This window comes from Fusarium sambucinum, chromosome III (genome assembly GCF_050947815.1).
Source record: "Fusarium sambucinum isolate potato_lamoka chromosome III, whole genome shotgun sequence".
Classification (NCBI taxonomy): domain Eukaryota; kingdom Fungi; phylum Ascomycota; class Sordariomycetes; order Hypocreales; family Nectriaceae; genus Fusarium; species Fusarium sambucinum.
The window spans coordinates 2,597,859-2,617,594 of record NC_139292.1 but is presented as its reverse complement, the minus strand read 5'-3'; the positions used below and the strand labels follow the sequence as shown (position 1 = coordinate 2,617,594).

General features: G+C 49.4%; 6 protein-coding genes across 6 annotated transcripts; 2 read left to right on the top strand and 4 right to left on the bottom strand.

The window, feature by feature from the left end:
* Positions 1 to 399: 399 nt before the first annotated feature.
* Positions 400 to 2,363, bottom strand: FSST1_011043 (Septin-domain-containing protein; the record flags this gene model as incomplete). Its single annotated transcript, XM_083234137.1, has 5 exons — positions 400 to 1,035; positions 1,085 to 1,551; positions 1,602 to 1,745; positions 1,804 to 1,857; positions 1,943 to 2,363. The coding sequence occupies 5 exons, from the start codon at positions 2,361 to 2,363 to the stop codon at positions 400 to 402; spliced, it is 1,722 nt and encodes a 573-aa protein (XP_083080739.1).
* Positions 2,364 to 5,369: 3,006 nt separating this feature from the next.
* Positions 5,370 to 6,737, bottom strand: FSST1_011042 (ferrochelatase HEM15; the record flags this gene model as incomplete). The annotated part of the gene is made up of 3 exons (XM_083234136.1): positions 5,370 to 5,824; positions 5,874 to 6,450; positions 6,510 to 6,737. 3 exons carry the CDS (start codon positions 6,735 to 6,737, stop codon positions 5,370 to 5,372), a joined length of 1,260 nt encoding a protein of 419 aa, XP_083080738.1.
* A 512-nt stretch (positions 6,738 to 7,249) lies between these two features.
* FSST1_011041 (KU70 family ATP-dependent DNA helicase II subunit) lies at positions 7,250 to 9,243 on the top strand (the record flags this gene model as incomplete). Its single annotated transcript, XM_083234134.1, has 2 exons — positions 7,250 to 7,315; positions 7,375 to 9,243. The coding sequence occupies 2 exons, from the start codon at positions 7,250 to 7,252 to the stop codon at positions 9,241 to 9,243; spliced, it is 1,935 nt and encodes a 644-aa protein (XP_083080737.1).
* A 375-nt stretch (positions 9,244 to 9,618) lies between these two features.
* On the top strand, positions 9,619 to 13,425 carry FSST1_011040 (uncharacterized protein; the record flags this gene model as incomplete). Its single annotated transcript, XM_083234133.1, has 3 exons — positions 9,619 to 9,777; positions 9,862 to 11,742; positions 11,794 to 13,425. 3 exons carry the CDS (start codon positions 9,619 to 9,621, stop codon positions 13,423 to 13,425), a joined length of 3,672 nt encoding a protein of 1,223 aa, XP_083080736.1.
* Positions 13,426 to 13,841: 416 nt separating this feature from the next.
* On the bottom strand, positions 13,842 to 15,796 carry FSST1_011039 (major facilitator superfamily domain-containing protein; the record flags this gene model as incomplete). Its single annotated transcript, XM_083234132.1, has 3 exons — positions 13,842 to 14,425; positions 14,479 to 14,820; positions 14,875 to 15,796. The coding sequence occupies 3 exons, from the start codon at positions 15,794 to 15,796 to the stop codon at positions 13,842 to 13,844; spliced, it is 1,848 nt and encodes a 615-aa protein (XP_083080735.1).
* A 1,863-nt stretch (positions 15,797 to 17,659) lies between these two features.
* On the bottom strand, positions 17,660 to 19,672 carry FSST1_011038 (uncharacterized protein; the record flags this gene model as incomplete). Its single annotated transcript, XM_083234131.1, has 1 exon — positions 17,660 to 19,672. One exon carries the CDS (start codon positions 19,670 to 19,672, stop codon positions 17,660 to 17,662), a length of 2,013 nt encoding a protein of 670 aa, XP_083080734.1.
* Positions 19,673 to 19,736: the final 64 nt, after the last annotated feature.

Sequence of the window (19,736 nt, the reverse complement as noted above, 5' to 3'; positions counted from 1 at the left end):
CGTGTAACAGATTAGAGTAAGACTAACAGGCGTCAGGCGTGACTTGGCTCAAAGCATGGCGGAGAACAACGCTTGCCTGTAACTTCTAGTCACACCGAGACGCCGGCAAAGCCATATAGTCTGCATATCCCATCCTGCACGACTATTCTTCATAAATGACTTTTTTGTTCCGTCTCCGTACGACAATGATTCCGTGTGGCGTATGTGATGTGATGTGATGTGATTAGAAGACAATGTTTTGTTTCTTAATTAAAAAAAAGGTGAGAGAAAGAGGCGACAAAGAAACTAGAATCGAATGCAACGAGAGGCGTCGAGCTGGTATTGTATGGGCATCATGGGTACTCAGACATGGATAAAGAAAGATGAAAGGAATGCGCAGGTCGTCAAGAAGTTAGGAGCTTAGCGAAGAGAGAATCCCTTTCGCTTGCCCTCCTTCTCTAGTGGTCGTCCGCTCTCGACGCGTTGCTTCTTGTCCTCGAGCTCGAGTCGTTGACGGTCGAGCTGCTCCTTCATCTCCTTGTGTCGGGCGTAAAGTTCCTCTTCGGACTGCTTCAGCTTGCTCTCCTTCTCTGCCACCTTTTGCTGGAAGACCATCTTCATCTCGGCCTCCATCTTGGCAAGCTTCTGCTCGTGTAGGGCACGCTCCTCCTCCTGCTTGACAGCAGGGTTAACCTCCTTGAACACGCTGGGGTCTTGAGACACACCCATAGCAAGCAGCTTGTCGGTACGGTAGTTCTCGTAGAGCTGGTTGTTGGTGTGCTCCTTGAGCTCCTCCATGTGAGTTCGGATGAGCATTTGTCGAAGCTTAACGAAGTCACAGTGCTCCTCGTTGTCGACCTCGATAATTCCCCAAGGGTACGCACGGCCACGGATCTTGCGGCCATCAGCGCTGGTGATCTCGTTGTTGGCACCAACGACGGCGAAAGGAACCTTGGACATGATCTCGTTGTTCTCCGCGATCGTCTCCTCGTCGTCGAGCTCGTATCGAGGACCCTCAAAGATCTGGATACCATGGTGCTTAATATCGGCGAGGATCTGTATTGGTCAGCAACTGAAAGATACATCGTCAATCAAATCAACTTACTCGAGACTTGAAAGCAGCAATTTCCTCATCGGTAAGGGTATCAGCCTTTGCAATAACAGGGATCAGGTTGACCTTGGTGTGAAGTCGGCGCATCACCTCGATGTCAAGAGGCTTGAGAGAATGGCCAGTGGGCTGGATGAAGAAAACACAAGCATGGATACGGTTGTCAACAATGTTCATACGGTTGACCTTGTTCTCGGCATCCAAGTAAGAGTCAAATCGCTGCTCAATGTTGTCGACAATAGGGCGCCATGACTCGTCGTTGTTGACGAAGTCGCCGAAGCCGGGGGTGTCGACAACAGTAAGGCGAAGACGAACACCAGCCTCCTCGATGTCGGCGCTGATGGACTGAATGGTAACGGTCTTGGGAATAATGTCGAGGCTGGGGCCCTTGCGCTCCTTGGGGGGGTAGAGAGAGGTGTTGAACAGGGTGTTGACCAGTGTAGACTTGCCAAGGCCAGATTCACCTATTCTACTGTTAATTCAAGTCTACTATTTTGCCAGTGCGACTACATACCAACGACCATGACATTGAAGTTGAAGCCTTTGCGCACACTCTTTCGGTGCCATTGGTTAGGCAGGTTGGCGAAGCCGACATAGCCCGTGAGCTTTCTTCGGACAATGTTCCTGTTGTCAGCAGCGGGAGGTGGCTGAGAAGGAACTTTATAGAATGGTCAGCAAACTGTTGAGAATCATGTTCAGATTGAATGCAAACTTACCGTTGGTGGGCGAGGCAGAAGGGGCCAACGCTGGGGACTCGCTGCCAGGAGAAGCTATTGAGAGACATGTTAGCAAGTTGATCATTGGCCGAAACTAGAGATAAGAATGCGCAGGTAGAGGTGAGAGGAAGATCCTGACTCCACGAATATTCCGAGCTGGTGAATCGATGGTTAATCCTGGACGGTGGTTGTCTGTTACCGCCTGATTGACTGGGCTCTCCGCCTTGATCTGCCGCCTTGCCATCGCGTTGAATATCGATAAGTTGCTCATAAAAGGACATTGGTGCAATGACATTTAGCATCAGCCGGTTATCAGCATCAACGTCGAGCATGCTGCGTTGGTGGCGTACAGGCGAATGACGTGCAGCAGACGGTTGAGATGAGCCTCGATCACCCTGGCCCAATGGAAATTGGTTCAAAGGGAGACTTGTTGATCTCCTGGAGTCACCAGATGTTCTCGGCGTTGGTTCGGCGATAGGCGGATTCAGGAATAGTAGACTGGTTCCCAAGCTCACGCTGCGATTGCGAGCTTTGGCATGCTTTCCCAGGTCGAATGACATATTCGGATTCAGGGGTTGGGTGAAGTGCTGGTTATCGGGCAGGGAGACTGTCGGGACCAAAAAGGGGCCAGGACAAAGCCAATAGATTGTAGATGATGGAGAACGAATTCCGTCGACGTTATCGTGAATCGATGGTTCTTGCAATCAATTCTTGTCGTTGTCAAGATAGCCATACTCAAACTCCTGGGAGGGTGGAATTGTCCTCGTCGTCGTTGTCGGGGGCTCCTTCCTCAACCTCTACTGGGCGTTTGTGCCATGTGGAAAGACACGGGCGTGCATAAAAAGAAAGAATCGCCTTACCCATATTGAAATATCAAGAACGGTCGAAGTGGAAGGACTTGTAGGAAAGTGCGGGTTCTAAAGTCAAAGCTTGCCGGTTAGCTACGTCAGGTAAAAGGCCAGCTAGCTTCACAAGCTTGGTAAAAGATTGCCAAAGGAAACAACGATAGAAGGGCGCCCGTCTCGATACTGCGTTTCCAGGCTAGAAGCGTAGATTGAATGGAAGTGTCGTCGGATCGATCGAGGCCGCTCTTTCTCAAAGTCGTCGTTGTCGGGTTCAGAAGTGGAACGAGGGACATCAACTCACGGAAATACCAGGAGACGCGTGTCAATAGGTGTCGTAACGAGAGTAGACGAAGATTAAGAAGGAGGTCACGGGTTTATCAACGCAGGACCGACTCTCACGCACGATAAATGGCGATCGAGATAGAAGAAGTAGCAATGATGATGCTAGAAACGGGGTGTTAGGAAAAAAAGAGAGAAGGTGAAGTCAAGGAGAGAAATGGGAAATTTTGGAGGCGACAGGCGGACCAAGCAAGGAGACGAAATTCTGATGTGCTGTGCTGTTCTCCCAGCAGAGCAGCCCAAAGGCAAAGGAACCGTGCTTCAACAAAAGGGGTTTAGAAGAGCTAATCCTAAATTAGGCTAGTGTGGGGCCCTCAACTTACATGATCCAGGGGCAAGCTCTGGAGAATTAGCGAGCAGGGTCGCTGAAGGGCTACAGTCAAGCCTCGAAAGATGCTGCAACGGTAGCTCTGATTGGCTTTTAGAACCCGGGTCCAATTAACGGTGCGGCACAGGGGTTGATCAATGGTAGGATGGGAGATTGGAGAGGGAGTGAGTGCTCTTAGTAGCTTCACCTCACGCAAATTAACAGTAAGGTTCTGTATCTTGGCTTGGGCTCCATCGGCATGTAGCATCGACAACTGCCATCAAGCTTACTTTTTCCGAATATGTAGAGCTTTGCTTCTTGTTCAGCTTCATGTTGTGAGTACGCATTTACCTTTACTCGATCCCTGTCTCCGAATTTCTAATTGTGGCGGGAACATTACTCCTTACTTAAATCATTCCCCGAGCTTGGAGCTCACCTGAGGTTGTTTCTAAAAGGGGAATGCTACTTTAATCATGTACATACCTAGCTCCCCTTGTGCTTCAAGCATCAACGATCTTTTTATGTACAGCATAGCATGTTATCAATATCGAAAGGGGGGTTGTGGCTCCTATTATCATTCTCTCCATCATAGTATATTTGCATTGACTGTTTCCTCTTCTTATAGCCTTGCTCCTCCAATCTTAAGACACTCGTAATGAGACGTTGCTAGACACAAGACAGATACCAAGACACATGTCGATCAACGTTATGTTTAGGGGCCAGGGTATTAATCCCCTTCTTTCTCGTTACCAAAAATGCAACTAAATCATGCGCGAGAGTAACCATCGTGCTATCACAAGCTATCTATTTCCTGTTCATCCCTCCAGGCCATGAGACGGACGGATAGTCATTTATTAAACACTAGGACGTTGTCCACCCGCCGTCAAGTCCGGTCGCGCCTCAGCCGCTCCCACGTCTGTGCTAGACGAGTCCCTCGTTTAGTTTCCCTTCCCCGTCTCTGTCGCCGTCGAAACATCAAACATCACTGACTTGCAATCAGCCCGGGTTGTTTCCTTGGTGGGTCTCGACGCCATTCACCCATGCACTCTACCGCGTGCGTGGTCCATTCACGTTACTTGGCCATGAGCCAACCTCGTCTCATCTACAGTACTTGTCATCCATATATTATATCAAGTTGTTTCCGTAGCGATTATTGGGGTTATCGAAAGATCAATGCTTGGAGGCCGGCCTCTGAGCAGATGGATCGACCTCGGGCCAACACCTAAGCCGATACACACCAACACGCCAGCCATCCTCCATCTCGTGTTGCGACCTGAATACGAGTTCACGTGCATACATTGCATCTATTCATGTTGAATTCAACACCGTCTCTCTGTCTCCTGTTGCGTACGCTGTCTGTACTACCAACCTCGTACAGCTCGCGTTTTGCATAGAGAGGACTGATAACAAGGGAAATTCAGAGCTTCCGGTTGCATTCCAGACCAATGCAAGGGTATATCTCTCCTATCATTCTAGACGACTATTAGCATAGCTCATGTTCCACCTAATCTACCTTAACATGATTCATGCGGAGATAATAATACATGTGGCAGGAAGTAAAAAACCACCTATGTCTGGACTGCTTTTCATCAGGGTTGTCTCTAGGGTAGCCTCATCCGTCTGGGTTTCATGTTTGAATGTGACACAGAGGGCGTACACAGTAGGTATTTCAAGTTGAACTTGCAGAAAGTACATGCCCTATATCCGAATGGTCCTCCCTTCTTAGTGCACTTTCTTGATTATCATATCTTCACGTTAGTGGAAGATCTTAGTTGGAGCTGGTGTACAACATTTTCGAAGCCCTCACGCTTCATTATACGTGGAAGTAGGTGCTTTCTCATGGCCCTAAGGTAAATAAAGTCAAGACTAAAGGTAAAGAAGAGAGTAATTTTGCCAAGTAGAATGTGGTATCTATAAAATCGCCTATCTTATATGTCTCGCAGCAACCTCGAATGTCTTGGTGCCTCTTTTTGATTACATGCCACATCCCCGTCTCCTATAAAGGTATCATACACTGTCGTTATACTGCCTGGACGCATCCCTCAACAATGTTCGTACAATAACATACAATAATTTTATGCTAGGCCAGCCTGCTGGCTAGCAAAGAATCGCTTTGACTCAGCACATCTTTCGCTCTTGCAACCAGGGCATCGGAGACCCATTTGCTTCGAGCAGGCCTGGTTCTCAGCGAGATGTTTCTTGGCAATGTCGGCAAGAGCTTCAATGAACACAGGACTGCCGTTGAGTGATTCAACTCGCTTGACGGTCTCGGGACTGCCGCTGTCGGCAATGACCTCCTGGTCCAACTCGTAGAGAGTTTCGATATGGTCGGAGGTGAAAGCGATGGGGATAAGCACGAGGTCCTTCTGACCCTTGGAGACGTAATGTTCCACGCTGTCCGAGGTCTGGGGTCCCAACCAAGCAGACGGGCCGACCTGAGACTGCCAGCAGAGTCGGTAGGGGTTGGAAAAGCCAAGTCTCTGCATGACAGCATAGACAGTTGCCGCAACCTCAGCCGGGTAAGGATCGCCTGTCATTTGTTAGCATTTATTGCGAAGATAAGCAACGGGTGTACGAACCTCTGTTGACAACAGACATGGGCAGACTGTGAGCGGAGAAGAGCAGCACAGCATCCTTTCTTCGCTCCTCAGGGTACTCTGCAAGCTTGGCCTCAATGTTTTGCGCAAACGCCTCGACCAAGCCGCTGTGGTTGGGCCAGCGGTCAATTACACTCCATGTGATAGTACCGTCGCCGGACTCCTTGTTGGTCTTGCCCTCGAGTCTGTGCCTCCATTTCCACAGCTCATTCAAACTGCTACCTGTTGTCGAGCAGGAGTACTGAGGGTATTGTGTGAATGCGACAGCGCGACCGCCCTTGCCGTTACCAAACCCGTCCTTCAGCAGCTGCTCATACATCTCCTCAGTCAATGGATCCGCATATCGGAAAGCGACGTATGGCTTGTGAGGTGCAGTCTCTGGTGAGATCTTGTCCAAGATCTTGCACATCTCGGCGTTTTGGTATTCAGACCACTTGCGGATTGGGGATCCTCCTCCGATTGCAGAGTATTGCTTGATGATTTTGGGTGTTCGACGCTTCGAAATCAAAGGACCGAGGTAGTTTTGTAGGGGACCAAGGGGGATCAGGTCACCATCAGCCTGTGACAATTGTCAGTATACGGGAACCCGGAGAAGCCAACTCGTTGACGATGACCTACAAAAAGACGACTCAAAAAGCTGCCAACCTCGTCAGTAGTCGAAGGTCCTCCCATGTTGAGGAAGACCATAGCTGTAGGGCCCTTGGATCCGGTCGCATCTTGGGTGACAGGATGGACAGTAGTGGCCAGATACCGCCTTTGAGTAGCGATCTGGGGTAGCGCAAGACGATGCGAACTGGCCTGTGAAACGCTCCTGCAGAGCTGGCTTGTAGATATTCTGAAAGCCATTGTAAATAGATTATCGTAGACTTTTAAAAGATAAAGTACAGAAGAAAGAAAAAGGAAGCAATTCTTCAATTGAAAGTGTTGGGAAAGTTTGGAATCATGAGACACCTGAGGGTGTTAGGAATATTGCCGATGTTACATGCAACTTAAGTGGGCGGCGATGATGCATGCATCTCCATGGACTCCGGGATCGTCTGCAGCGCATCATATCGAATTTTCGCTGAGGCCTTCCATCTAAAAGTGACATACGGTACCCGCGGAAATCCCGCGGTGAGGAAGGTACCGCCATTGGAGACAATGTCTCAGCCAATTGCCGAGTTCGTAATCCAATCCAATTCATCAGCACTATGTCACGTGATCTCGCGCCAGGCAGCGCGTCGACCCTTGTCACCCAACTCGCGTTTGCCTAAAGCTATGGCCCACTAACATGAGATCAACCACCAGCTCTTAAAGTCGAGCTGACCCGCGCAATGAGATCAACCAATCTTTAGTAAACAACAAAGATCTCATCAAAAATGGCCGATAAACAAGATTGGCGAAAAGAAGACGAAGATGAAGGGGAGCAAGAGATTGACGAAAATGTGAGTTGGTTGAGTCTCTGCTATCCCATCTCAACTTCATACTGATCCACTCCACTTAGAGCTACAAGGCACAGAAGGACGCTGTCTTGCTCGCGATAGATGTGAGCAAGTCCATGTTGGAGTCGCCACCACCTTCAGATTCCAAGAAGGCAGATCGCGACAGCCCTGTACAGGCGGCTTTAAAATGCGCCTACCACCTGATGGAGCAGCGCATCATCTCCAACCCCAAGGACATGATGGGTATTCTTCTGTTCGGTACCGAGAAGTCCAAGTTCCAAGACTCAAGTGATGGCCGAAATGGCTTGGGCTATCCGCACTGCTACCTGTTCACTGATCTTGACGTTCCTGCGGGTGAAGACGTCAAGGCTCTAAAGGCCCTGGTCGAGGAAGGTGAAGATGAAGATGAGGTGTTGACACCTTCGAATGAACCCGTCATCATGTCCAACGTGCTGTTCTGCGCGAATCAAATCTTTACGACCAAAGCGGCAAATTTCGGAAGTCGTCGTTTGTTCATTGTGACTGACAATGCCGATCCCCATGCTTCAGATAAACAAGCCAAGTCTGCTGCGGCTGTTCGAGCCAAGGATCTCTACGACCTCGGAATCATGATAGATCTGTTCCCCATTACCAGGGGAGACGACAGTTTTAACGTACACAAGTTCTACGATGATATAATCTATCGAGACCCTGTCGGAGAAGCGAACATGTCTGAGGTTCGAACATCAAAATCGGGAGACGGATTGACTTTGCTCAACTCCCTGATCTCAAACGTTAACTCGAAACAAACGGCAAAACGAGCTTTGTTCTCAAATCTACCATTCGAGATCGCGCCTGGATTCCGGATCTCCGTCAAGGGGTACAATATCGTGCACCGTCAAGTTCCAGCCCGAACTTGCTACATCTGGTTGGATGGTGAAAAGCCGCAAATTGCTACAGGCGAAACCACACGCATCTCAGAGGATAGTACCATGGCAGTTCAAAAGGGACAGATAAAGAAGGCCTACAAGTTTGGGGGCGAGTATGTCTACTTTACCCCTGACGAACAAAAGTCGTTGAAGGACTTCGGATCGCCCATTATACGCATCATTGGCTTCAAGCCCCGCAGCTCGCTTCCCATATGGGCCAGTACCAAGAAGTCTACTTTCATCTTTCCAAGTGAAGAAGACTATGTTGGCTCAAGCCGAGTTTTTACAGCGCTTTGGCAGAAGCTGCTCAAGGACGACAAGATGGGCATCGCTTGGTGTATCACCCGTGCCAATGCGCAACCGATGCTGGCCGCTATCATACCGTCTAGAGAGCGGTCCGATGACGACTCAGGCACCCCTTACCTGCCTGCCGGTCTCTGGATCTACCCTCTGCCATTCCTGGATGATTTGCGAAACATCAACCCTCCAAGTGACGTGCTGCGGAGCTCCGACGAGCTTACAACACAAATGAGAACCATTGTTCAGCAGCTCCAACTGCCCAAGGCCATGTATAACCCATCGAAATACCCTAATCCAGCTTTGCAATGGCATTACAGAATCCTCCAGGCCCTAGCGCTGGAAGAAGAAGTGCCCGAAAAGGCGGATGATGCAACAGAGCCCAAGTATAAAGCCATCAGCAAACGCGCAGGTGGTTACTTGGAAGACTGGTCCGAAGGCCTAGCACAAGAAGCAGGCAGAGTTGCGAACAGCAAGGCGACCAAACGTGAAACAGACGATGAGGATGTGGAAAGGCCATCAAAGAAATCAAGAGGAACGTCGGAGAAGGCGTCTGGTTCTTCCTTCAACATGGAGCAGTTGAAGGCAGCAATCGATAGTGGCAGCATTAACAAAATGACGGTGGTTCAGCTCAAGGACTTGCTTGCTACCAAGGGCATGAGTACGGCTGGCAGGAAAATGGATTTGATTGAGAGGGTTGAACAATGGGTGGAAGAAAACTCATGAGAGCGCGGATTGTCTACCTACCTAGTTGTGTGTTGCGTGCATTGGCGTTTGTGGTGACTTTCAGCAAGGATCCTGCGAGCCGAATACCATATATTCTACTGAGTGGAGTGTTAGGCATAGGTATTCAAGGAAATATCATTGTTCTCGCTTGTTATATGAAAGCGAAAGTGAAAGTGAAAGTGTGAGTGTGAATGACTTACATTCAATATCGAGCTGCCTATTTTTTAGCATTTTATCGTTTCACATCATTCTTTTAGCTTTACCGCAGCATTCTAAAATGTGCGCCCTTCTGTAAGCTTCAACTTATTCATACATGAGTGTATATGTTTTTTCAAGCACCTTTTTGTCAGATATTGTTGTTATGAAGACGTGAAGATGGACGTGACGAAAGCTCCATCAGCTCTTATGCACACGCCACCTTCAGCGTCTACTAGCTGTCGAAGCCCAAGTAATTTTCAGTGGGCTGCACGCGAGGACAGCAGTAGCAGTCAGGACATGTCCCCTGTGACAGACGTCCGTGCACACAGCCCTTCTGTGAGACTTTCTTCAACTGCCCGGGCCAGTCGCAATCCCGTGCAGGCAGACCCATAGAGCTACATAGCTAACGCAGCTAAATAGCACCCTACCTCATCCGTCAAATCAGTGGCATTTTCATCATCGGCACCCACTCAGTTGTTCGCGAGCCCGCAAACACCAGACACTGGCGCTGGATGTCGATACCGTCAGCATCTCCCATCTCCGGCGCGCACAGATCCATCGCCCCAGAAGGAGCCCTGGGCGGACGACTATCTTTCTCGGCTTCTACGTCGAGTGCGACACCATCCGAATCACGGGCACCGCGCCAACACCAGCCCCGTTATGGCCGATTTCCTCGCGAGTTTAGGTTTTGGAGGCGCGCAAACAACAACTGTGTCAAATAATTCGCAATGCGATTCGGTTGAGCAGCTACAGAATCAGCTGCGAGGTATCCTAAATGCCAAGGTGACATCCACACGAGCCGAACATGTTGCGATTACTACAGAGTTGAGGGCCACGGTCCGGTTTCAATTGACTATGTCAGAGCTGGAGAACGGAACCCATGATAATCCAAATAATCTTAATACCTCGGCGGAAGGAGCGCAATCAACAGGAGTGAATGGTGATCAAGATGCGGGGCAGCCATCGCGCGTTGTTTTCGCGAACGACACGATCATGAATCAGCCCCAAGACGACCCAGCACTTCAAAGGTCAGTCGCCAAACATATTATTTCAACAATCAGTTCAGCAGACGGAAGTATTTGGATCGTCCGAGAGGTGTCTAGAGGAGCACAAGGATGGACCTTTACGTATTTGTGCAAGGATTCATTCCAGCATTGGAGTCGACAAACCGCCAAAAATCCATCGAAGACAATAGTAGGCGAGTTCAGTCAGAGAGAGCCCGACCCGACTCTGCACAGTAAGTTGATTTCCAGGCCGCATTCATTTCCGAAAGCTCATCATGAAATAGCACGACCTGCGTTTGACTGTCGAGGATTCATCGTCATTGCCTTCAACCGCAGCACTCGTTCCATCACGATCAAATATGACCATACGCCTCTACATAAAACAGTCGCCGAACTTGCTGCGCACTTTAAGCCGCCACCGCGCCAACTAGGCCCAGGTGCACAGAAACTACAAGAACAGCAACAAAAGGCCAAAGAAAAGACACCAAAGAAGCCCAGAGGAGAGAAGAAGGACAAGAAGGACAAGAAGGGCAAGAAGGGCAAGAAGGAGCGAAAGAAGCGGGATTCGGTCAAGGCGCAGGACGAGAATGGAAACCCCCGAAAGCGGAAAAAGAAGAACAGTGACGCATCTCAGTCCGAAGCAACTGACGGCCCCATGATTCCCCCGGATTATCCTGGAGCGCCAGCGGTCAATGGGCAAACAAATTTGGCCTACATAAACGGCGGACAAGCGCCGGACGAAAATGGACAGCAAGGCTTCAATGAATACCCCCAGGAATTGATGGGAGATGCGCCAGGAGCTACAAACGGAACTGGACCTCAACAAACAGGCGGCCAACCTGGCTCCGTCACTTTCCCGGTGAACGTTTCAGCAGCCGAAGCAACACGCCGGCGGGAGGCAGCAACGGCAATGCTCAGCAATGCCGGTGTAGATCCCACTACTTTGTCACCTGAGCAATTCGGGATCTTCTCTAATCAAGCACCCGAACTGCAGCGGGAGTCATTGAACATGCTTGTTAAGTATGGCGCGGAGCGTCTCCGGATTGTCCATCCTGGCAACCGGGAGGGCTCAGCTCAGGCAAGCGCTTCTACTCCGCAAAGCACCCAAAGTTCAACCGGACCTAGGACCACCAAGGAACTAGTGCCACAGTCTGGCGCCCAGGGCAGCCCAAACACTGATTCTGAGGCACAAGCATTGTCTCAGACCCCCGATGATACCTCGTCCCCTAAGCGGAAAGCGAGGAAAATGGGCAAGTCGAGAACAGCTTGCTTCCCGTGTAAAGGACGAAAGACCAAGGTAAGTGTCTCGCGTTCCACCGTTATCCATCATCGAGCTAACGTCAAAAAGTGTCCAAGGGAGAGACCAACTTGCACTGAGTGTTCAAATCATGGGACTGCATGTGAGTATGCACCTCAGAAACCACGAAACAAAGGAAAGAAGACCAAAAAGTCGGAGGAAATTGTCATTGACGACGACGAAGAAGAAGAGGAAGAGGAAGAGGAAGAGGAAGAGGAAGAGGAAGAAGTAGAGCAACAGCAAGAGCGTCAGGAAGATGCTGAAGACGCTGAAGCAGATGGTGACGAGGAAGGGGATGACGACGATCAGCAAACTGTTTCTCAAGATTACTCGTATCCACAGATGAACATCGGAAACATGGTCACTAATACAGACACGACCACCCACGCTGCACAGAACAGTTATTATCAATCAACTTCAAGCTTAGCCATGCCACAGGCTAATTCTTACCCTACCAACTTACAACCGTTGACTACGGCAGCTTCGCAGAGAGATAACTATTCTCACGCTCTGCCTGAAGCAACACAACCAGTCCATCACCCGCCACCTCCCGTTCCAGCACCAGCTGGAACTATTGCCCCTTCCGAGACAAGACGCTGGACCGCCTTTGGCAGCGGTGCAAGTGATAGCAGCAAGGCAAGACGAAGTCTTCCGTCCGAGCCTCCTCACCCAAACACACAGAGTGCGTCCACCACAAACTCGCAGCCATCGGACTGGGGGCAAAGCCCTAACACGACGATGTCTGCAATGCCTGCGACGACCATGGCAACTGTCTCGCCACAAATGTCATACGATACACGACACAGTCAAAGAAGCCGACAGAAGAACAAGAGCCTGTCGAACGATTCAGCCCAACAAGCAGCAGCAATGGCCAGTACAGCCATGCAACAGGCCCAGGTCCAGGCTCACGTTCAGGCTCAAGCACGTCAGTCACCAGTTGCAGCAGCAGCCATGATGGCACAGGCCCGCAAGTCTCCATACCAGCAAGTTGCGGTCCCTCGCACAACTTCTAGAACGGGTCAGCGAAGCCATTCCAGAACACCGGTCACAGATCAGGCAAGGGGCTACCAGCCTCCTCCTGTTGACATGAGTCAACAGCGAACCGCAGGACCAAGTGCTCACTACGATACATCATCACACATGCCCAGCGGCTCTGGCTATAATGACTATGGGCGATACAGCGGAACCAATACTGCGGCAGGCCACCAGGCAGCTATGTCGGCAGCTTCGGCAGCACCGACCACTATGAGCACATCTTATCAAAGCAAGCCTTCGACTGCAAACCAGTGGTCTGGTTCATCGAGCCGGAATGATCGTTCATACAGTACCAATTCTTCGTACCAAACACCAAACGTCTATGCGCAGACATCAGCTGCCAAGCCGGCATCAGCTTCTGGCCAGAACTTTAAGATGCGTCCGGGTACACAGCAACAGCCGCCGCCGCAACAACAGCCGCAGCATGCTCATGGCAGCAGCAACTCTTACAGCCAGCAGCAACAAGCAAATTATCCAGCATATTCGGGTTCAACACATCAGAACCAACAAGGTCAAACATCCAACCAGCAGCAGCAGCAGCAGCAGCAGCAACCACCGAGCTGGTACTTCCAAAACTCGCACAACCCCTCCATGCATGCCGGGGGTCAATCATCTGGCTATAATTATGAGCCATGGTCAGGCGTTTAGGGATCGGTAATGCCTGAAAGCATAATTGCATCTTCTTTATCTACAGGTTCACAAATGGGATCGACAATTGTTTTGGGCGGGTTTGACAACATGTGTTTATTGAGCGGATAGCCTCCTGGCTGGTGTGCGAATGCATTTCAAATTTATGCACTCGTGCCTGAAGATACCCCCATGCACACTATATAGATAGCTGAGCATTGATAAACAGAGCTTTTCACCGCACTTGGCATTCCATAATCCGAGAAGCGAATTGTAATAATTAACTTTATTAATTCCGGCCCTAAAACAAACAAACGAATGCATGCACTGCTCCATATTCCGTGGTATTTCCATCATATTAGTCCTTCCAATCTATCGTTATATCATCCAAAGCGTTTCAAAAGAGGTATTATATGGACAAAAGCATCGTGTGCCATTTACTCAACATGATCGTAGACAGCAAACTTGCTGAGTGAGCGCAGCTTGGCACCGTAAAAGTACAGCAACCAGATACCGATGATACCAATGACACTCAAACCACCAAGCAGACTCGTGCCCTTGTCAACGCCGAGGTTGTCGAATAGGGGCTGCGCAAAGAGGACGCTACCGCAAGCAAGAGCGCTGCGGAAGAAGTCATTTGCAGCAAAGAGACTGGCAGCGTACGTGGGATAGCTCAGGGGAATGTAGACAAAGATACACTGCATGACAATGAAGACGGTGGCACCGTAGATGGTGATACCAATGGTTGGCACGATCCAGTGGATCGAGGCTCGAGCTGTCCAGGCGAAGAGGAACAAGCCGATAGTAGGTCCAATAGAGGCCGGAAGAGCTGGGACGAGACGGGCTTCTTGAATGGGCCAGCCGCGCTTGGCGATGCGAGGATCCATGTAGAAGTAGAGGTAAGCGAGGTAGACTCCAACACCGATCATACATGAGACAAGGACACAAAGGAAGACGAGACCGATTTCACCCAGGTTCATGTTATAGTAGACAGGGTAGACGCGAGGGAAGACTTCAAAGACTAGGAAATAGTTAGGCTACCAAATCTCGTTGTTCAGAAGTAAGTAGACTTACAGGAATAGTAGATTCCATAGATGATGGCAGTGTAGATCTGCACAAACAGAACAGCTGGATCCTTAATGGTGATCTCCATGGGCTTGATAAGGGCATCAAGAGCGATGGCGGAAACCTTCATGTGGCGCTGATCGACCTCACTCTGTGACATGAAGCGCTGGTTTCCTGTGAGTTTACGGAGACGCTCAGCACGGCGGAGGAGGATGTTTGCACCGCTTGTCTCGGGGAGGAGGAGGAACATGAGAATGAAGATAGGGGCAGAGGCCCAGATACTTTCATACAGAGACCAGCGCCAACCCTTGACAGGGACCGCAAAACCACTGAGAAGAGGACCGAGTGCAGCTGTAAAGAGTTAGTTGGTGATGTAGCTTGGGAAATATCAAAGGAGATACTTACGTCCACAATAAGCAGCAGCGACCCAAGCCATCATGGCATAAGGGAGAGCCATGAAACTGTAGATATCACCGAGTGAAGCACCACCGGAAGCCAAACAAGGCGAACCAAAGAAACCTTGGAGGAATCGAAGAACCATAAGGCCGGGATAGTTCTTGACCAGCGCCGTAGGAATGGAGATGATGACAAAGAGGAACATGGTGACGATGTAAACGGGGTTACGACCGATGCGAGGGATCTCACTCAGAGGTGAGAACAAGAGAGGTCCAGTGCCGTAGCCGAGAACATAGAGAGAAAGACCTAGCGTAGCCTTGAGCTGACTTACGCCAAAGGCGCGCATGACACCTTCTGTCGAGGAGGTATAGATGGCTGATGAAGTATAGACGACAAAGGTGTAGAGGCAGATTATCAGGGCGACGCCGAGTCGTCTGTTGTTGGTCCAATTGTGAGGGTTCTCGTTATCGTCGCTGTAGTACCAATCCACGAGGATATGCCCATCCTTGGTACGCTTTGGCACGACGGGAATAGACTTTACTTTTTCAACATCGTGCTCCTCGTCGGCTTCCAGACGATCTATGGTGTAAGCCTGTGTCTCTTGAGGTGATCTAGAGCGATGCAGTCTCACGGGGACTGAATCGGCGCGTTCGACATCTTCGGTTTCTTTGTCTGTCTCGCCCTTTGCCTTGGGATCTTCAGTTGCTGCGACGGTGGAAGAGGCAGAGGAAGCGAGGGCTGTGCCTGTAAGGGGGCCGTTGTTATTGGCAGTAGAGTTCTCATCGATAATGGCGTTTGGATTGTTAATGACCATGTCCCAGGCTTCGGGAAGCTTAAAGTCGGGCTTCTCTTCAGGGTATTGGAGATATTTGTTGCGAGTGACGAAGCGGATGAGCTGCCCCAGGGGAGCATCTCTAATGATGTCTGACATTGTGAGTTGGGTATAGCTTCTTATTAATGTAAGGATATCAGGGAACTTTTAAGAGATATAGAGGTATGAGAAGCTCTATTTTAACCTTATTCTTGATGATTGAGATATAACATGATGGAGATGAGAGACATGCAATCCATCTTATACTCCTTATCCCATCGGCCCCCCTCCCTTACAAAAGGTGAAAGATAGATATTCCACGGAGCTTAGCAAGCTCAAGCTCTCAAATCTCGGATTTAGTTAGTAATATTATGTGTGTCTTGCCAAGTCCAACAGCAATGAGACAAGCAAGGTCGATGCAAGCCACTTCGGGCTAACAGACATGATTATTACCAATCGCCGCTGACAATCATGCTCGGTACTCGGTCTACTCCCAGTTCCATCGAGTTTTTATTATACTATGACTGCAACTGTCTCCAGTTGAAGCTAACCTAACTGGAATATGGAACGTAGTAATCAAGAGTTACTCATTCGTGATGGACCAGAGTCTGGACCTAGCGGACTTTAGGGCTGACTCTGGACCAAGATCTGCAGTCTCGCATGGAAAGGTGTTTAGAGTTATCGCCGGGATGATAACCCTTGACTGTAGATCTTGGACAAGTGTCGTAAGATTTAACAGAGATGACCACCCACTCATTGACTATCTACAGTGCTTTACAACACTGCAAGATTGACAATTCCCAATCTACATGTCGTCATTCAAGATACGGATACGCGGATGTTTTCTAGTATAAATCTGTGAGCACTAATAAGTTTACTGTAACACATTCCGTCTGGTCTGCTTACACTTGGCCTGATAGACGAATTGTTTTTTGTCTTCCCTTTTGTCTCTTATTTCTCACCTAAGCTGCACTTTTGAATCTGCCAACTCACTTTACTCCTCATGCTAAACGAGTAAAAACTCTGCGATTTGTCTTTGATTCCATCTGCTTCTCATATGCAATGACAAGCGTTATCAGCACTAACAGACACAAAAGAGGCTGGTCGCTCCGCTGTCTAGAGACTAACTCAGTTAAGACTCGATAAAGCTTAGCAATCGCACCATAGTCTCGGGATGTGTATCGTACAGATCAGCCAATTAGAGATCACTAATCCCCTGGATTAATCACCCTCGGTGTGACGTCTCCCCGGTTCTGAGTCGCTTGTTGTGACTTGAGGCTTACTTACGGTCGAGCTTCAATGCCGAGTCCCGGGAGTTAAACTGCTACAAATTACACCGTAGTTATTGCATCTTGGCATATATACAATAGCGGCTCATCTGATAAATCCTCCTTTTCACATGATATTCCTCATCTTCCAGTCCATTGCCGCAAACAACAGTAGTAACGAACCCTACTCCAATAATGCACATGTCATCACATGGAAATTCTAATGTACAATCGTTGATACCTATGCTATTCAAGCTTCTAAACCGTTTAACTTCTGACCCTCCTGCCCAAACTTTGCCCGTGCTAGCATTCCAAGTGCCCGGATACCTCGGGACCCTGCTTACTAGAAGAATATAGACCGCGCTACCGCTAAAACTCAGGGCCTCATAGCTACCCTGTGAAGCAGAAGGGAGGTCTTATTATTATGTTCGTCGCGTCACCGATGCTCATCTGTCCACGGTAGTTGGTTCGCCAGACGAAGGGCGCGACAACATGGCGTATCTCGTTACGCTAGTAAAAGGCCAAACATCACAGGCTCACTAGATGATGCTGATCTGGCCTGACTGGCTATGACGCAAAGCGAGAGCGAGGGCAAGTGGTTGGATGCTGTGGCATGGTAGTCTTGTCTTGTCGACTCTCCAGACAATCTCATTCGTCTGCGACGGGAAATATGCCGTATTCTTGTTGTCTTTGCTGTGAATCCATCGAGGGCCTCTCACCAAGCTCCTCGCTGCCCAGCACGCTTCTTGATGCGTCGTCTTTGAAGTTCCTTGTGTATCATCAAAGCTGGTGTGTCGGTACCCTGGTCCAGTTCGTCTATGATATCCCACACCCTAGAATCCTCCGCATCTAGAGCCATCTTGACAAATGGTTCGACCCATTCAGAAGATCGCCATAGTGTTGAGTCGGGCCTTCTTCCACCACCTTCGAGCTGGATGTATTGCGGTACTGCAGCCTTGGCATAGCCAATAAGCTTAAATGCTAGCTCAAAGTCGCCTACCTCTGCACAGACTGGTATTATCACGTTGAGTGCCGCCATTGCATTCTCACGCTCCAACCATGTCTTGGGAGCTGTAGTTTCGATATTGGTTTCTTTTTCGGAAGTAGTTTTATCAGACATGGGCTCACTGGGCGCAACAGCCTGGTCGCTTTCTGATGCCGGCGTGGTCGGGATCTTGGTTTTGGATAGTTCGACGTAGCACATCTTTGCAAGCTCATACTTTGTTTCCGTTTTGACGCTGTGCTTGACTAGATGTCCAATATTACTGAACCGGGGGCTTCTGCCGCTAAGGAGGTATGCATTGCGAAAGAGTGGCATGGCAGCCTCCGAAGTTCGGGTTTTAGCCATGGCCTCGACTGTAACCATGACCGCATCTAAAGGCACAGGACCCTCCTTGTTCATAGTATCTATGGTGGAGGCTGCGGTGTCAATAAGATCCCGGTTCCTGAGCAAAGCCTTGTAGAGAGGCCGTGTTGTTCCTTGGTCTTCGAGCCACCCAGTTTTCTGTAGCACGTTCAACGCAGAGAACGCATCCACGATGTCCTCAGCGTTGGCATAACCCTCGATAACAGCATCGTGGTGATGCTGGGAGAGCTTTCCACGACTCGACAGCTTCGCAAGAGCTTGGCTGGCCAGCTCAGTGTCGCCGTGTCTCGCGGCAGTCGCCAGAATGGTTTCAAGGGTGCCGTTAGATGGGTTGTGGATTGAAGTTTTGACAACCTCATCCCACAAATAGAGTGTTCCTGCGTAATGAAATGCCTGACTGAACATGTCCAAAGCCATCAGTTGAATATTTCTGAAAGGGGCATCGGTACCCCGAGCATGTTTCCTTTTCTTGAGCAGACGAAGCATGTCGTCTTCAAAGCCCACTCTGCCGAGTTCCAGAATAAAAATGTCATAGACCCAAAGGTCGACCTGGTCAGGGCCATCCAACAGTTCGTTAAGCTTATCCATGGCCAGTTCGTGTTGGCCCTCTCGAAGCATTGCCAGAGCAATGTTCTGTTTGGCAGATTGTGTGAGCTCGAACCAATAGTCGTCCAACAGTTTCACAACCTTCTCTCGCAGTAAATGTTCGGGGTGGACAGTGAGAGCTTGAAGAGCAAGATAGCATATCTCCGCAGTGAGCGGAACATTTTGCTCGCGCATATCTTCTAATAATCTGCGAACTCCTTGACTCGAGCCATCGGGATAAGCCATAGCAGACATCATGCTCTCGTAGATTAGTGGATTGAGAGGATGTTGTCGATGTTTAAGCAGATACTTGACAATATGAATAGTTCTCTGGAACTTGTTCTTTACAAACGGGGCATATTCACTTGACGGTGATGCCCGCAATCTCATGAGGGCATCAATCAGGTCCTGCGTTGAAACATGTTCCAGGTCTGGTAACATTTGATCAAGAGCAGGGTTTGGAGACTTTGCCGTAATATTTTTGTCCGTTTTAGATTGCAGCTGATGTTTTTTTTCTTGCTTCTTTTCTTCGTATCCACGCCGGTCTTCAAAATTCTCATGAAAAGAACTCAAGGCTTGCACCTGATCTTCAGTTACTGGATCTTCAGCATTGCTGGTCCCAAATCTCCGCCATTGAGTTAGGTTTGCGCTCTGAAGTTTTTGGTTTAGAGCCTGTCTTTGGATCGAAGCATTAAATACCCTGGGTAAAACACACTTGTGACTCCCTGTCCAGAGGCACCGCCTGAGACCATTCTGTGCCAATTGCAGGCAGGGCATATTGGCTACGCGACTGCGTCGTTAATGTCGAGGATGAGTTCAATGAATTAATTAGTTTTCTTAG